Source organism: Colobus angolensis, unplaced genomic scaffold, assembly GCF_000951035.1.
Source record: "Colobus angolensis palliatus isolate OR3802 unplaced genomic scaffold, Cang.pa_1.0 Scaffold434, whole genome shotgun sequence".
Classification (NCBI taxonomy): Eukaryota; Metazoa; Chordata; class Mammalia; order Primates; family Cercopithecidae; genus Colobus; species Colobus angolensis.
Genome location: NW_012117755.1, coordinates 3,246,995 through 3,249,832, shown reverse-complemented (window position 1 = coordinate 3,249,832; position 2,838 = coordinate 3,246,995). Strand labels below are relative to the sequence as shown.

The 2,838-nt window shown below is 50.1% G+C and overlaps 1 protein-coding gene across 1 annotated transcript; it reads right to left on the bottom strand.

Moving 5' to 3' along the window:
• Positions 1–910: 910 nt before the first annotated feature.
• Positions 911–1,716, bottom strand: LOC105522565 (ferritin heavy polypeptide-like 17). The gene has a single exon (XM_011957102.1). The coding sequence runs from the start codon at positions 1,620–1,622 to the stop codon at positions 1,071–1,073; it is 552 nt and encodes a 183-aa protein (XP_011812492.1). The 5' UTR covers positions 1,623–1,716; the 3' UTR covers positions 911–1,070.
• Positions 1,717–2,838: the final 1,122 nt, after the last annotated feature.

Genomic DNA, 2,838 nt, shown 5'->3' with positions numbered 1-2,838 from the left:
CTCCACCCTAGGCTAGAAGGCACACCTGTAATTAGGAGAGAGACTACAGTGATCAGAGCTGTCTTTAAGAGCGTTGGGGGATTTCCCTCCCTTCTGGGGCTGGTTATTTGGCTAGATTCCCAATCTACCCACACAATCTTCTTTAACCCGTTGATAGACTTGCAGGGTAACAGAAAGAAAAAGGAACATGGCATCAGAAGATCGAAGTTCATGTCCAGATTCCACAACTTCTTGCCTGTATGGCCTCCCTTTTTGTCACTAATAAAGTCGTGATACTTGTCCTTCCTTATTCCTGAGATTCTTGTAAAAACAAAGTACAACAATGTAAATAAAAGGACTTGGACTTGCAAAGTGCCATTTTAGATTGTCAGCCCCTTGGCTATGGGGAAGCCAGCTTAAGGCTCCCTTTGTGACTGTCACCCAGAGTGAGCTTGCCAAAGAGGTACCCTGCTATGCTGTCACCCACAGCCCCCACTTGCTACTCAGAATCAACAAACATTAACATTGGCATATTTTAATAAACTACAAGTTTTCATGTAAAGTTGAAGACCCCTTTGTTTATTTTAATCCTTGCCCAATCCCATTCCCTTCACTTCTTCCTCAGAGGCAACCACTAGGATGAATTCCAGACCACGTTTTACACTTTACCACGCCTATGCTCCCACAGCCACCAGGGCCCAAGACCGCCCACTCCACCCCATCCCACCCCACATACCCGGGTAGTTTACAAAGGGAAGACGAATGTGTTTTCCAGGGGTCCATAATATACCATTCCCCTCCACCCCTGCAAATCCTGAGCTGCATGCAGATCGGTCAGGGGTGGGTGGAGAGACTGCTGGATACCTACTTTAAACCTGCATGGGGATTTGCCCTGATTCTTAAAAGGTGAGAGTTGCAGGCGCGCATCAACTGGACACCTTTATTGCTTTGAGAACCAGATAACTTTATTGCTAACAATGGTAAAACTTAAAGATAAAACTGAAGAGAACGTTCTGAAAGGGCAACATGCACGCCCCGCCTGGTGGCCCGACCCAGGGAAGGGACCCCGTGGCTGTGGGGCCAATCTGGGCTCAGGTCTCTTTGACGCGGCCGCCCAGGGTGAGCTTGTCGAACAGGTACTCAGCCAGGCCGGCTTCCGGGGAACACATCTTGCGCAGGTTGCTCACGTAGCCACCCAGCTCTTTGATGGCCTTGACTTGCTCGTGCAGGTAGTGGCTCTCCAGGAAGTGGCACAGCTGGGGGTCGCCCTTCTCCACGGCCAGCTGGTGCAGCTCCAGCAGGCTCTGGTTGACGTTCTTCTCCAGGTGGAACGCGGACTCCATAGCCACGAGCCCGCTCTCCCAGCCTTGGCGCTCTGGCTTCCTGATATCGTGAAGGCGGATGCGGCCACCGCGCAGGTTCTGCAGCTTCATCAGCTTCTGGGCATGCTCCATCTTGTCGTCCGACAGGCGCAGGAAGTAGCGGAAGAAGTTCTCCAGGGCCACATCGTCCCGGTTGAAGTAGAAAGCCATGGACAGGTACAGGTAGGACGTGTAGAGCTCCAGCCTGATGTGGCTGTTGATGGCGGCCTCGCAGTTGGTGTCGTATTTCTGGCGCACCTGCGACGGCTGGGCGGTGGCCATGGCGGGCAGCGCGGGTGCTGGCGAGCACACGGGCGAAGTCGGTGCGGTAGTGAGGGTAGCGGCTGAGGTGACGAGAATGGCGGACGGTGAAAGGCGGCTGTGTGACGAAACCAGAAGTGGGCAGTGGCGACCGTTAGGGAGGAGCGCGCTCTGTCGGTGGGGGGAGGGGCTGGGGAAACAGAGTCGCGGGGCAAGGGGGTGGGGGGACGAGCGCTGACTTCCGTCGGAAATCCCGGCCACTTGGCACTGAACGTTTCAAGACCGTCTTTTAAAAATAACTGCTCTAGGCCGGGCGCGGTGGCTCAAGCCTGTAATCTCAGTACTTTGGGAGGCCGAGGCGGGCGGATCGCGAGGTCAGGAGATGGAGACCAACCTGGCCAACATGGTGAAACCCCGTCTCTACTAAAAATAGGAAACATATTTAGCTGGTCGTGGTGGCAGGCGCCTGTAGTCCCAGCTACTTGGGAGGCTCAGGTAGGAGAATTGCTTGAACCTGGGAGGCAGAGGCTGCAGTGAGCCGAGTCCACTGCACTCCAGCCTGGGCAACAGAGCGAGACTTGTCTCAAAAAATAACAACAACAAACTGCACTATTGAGATACAGTTCCTATGCCATGAAATTCACCCTCTGAAACATTTCCGTGGTTTTTAGTATATTCATAAATTTGTGTAACTATCACCCCATCACCCAAAATCTAATTTCAGAACGTTTTCCTTATTCCAAAATGAAATCCCCTGCCCATGAATAGTTACTGCCCATCTCGCCTCCCTCACAGGCCCGACAACCACGAATGAACTCTCTGTTTCTAGAGATTGGATTACTCTGGGTATTTCAAATAAATGAAATCATACTATATGCAACCTTTATATGGCCTCTTTCATTTAGCATATTGTCTTTAACTTTTATCTTTTTTATGGCTGAATTATATTCCATTGTATGGATATACCACATTTTATTTACTCATTCATCAGTTGCTGGGCATTTGGATTGTTTCTATTTTATGACTGTTTTATGACTAATGCAGCTATGAGGATTTTTATAATAGACATATGTTTTCAATTCCCTTGGGTGTATACCTGGGACTAGAATTGCTGGATCATATGTTAAGACTCTGTTTAACATTTTGAGGAACTGCTAGACTGTTTTCCAAAGTCCCCTCATCATTTTACATGCCCACTAACAATGTATGAAGGTTCCAACACTATCATTGTCTTTGT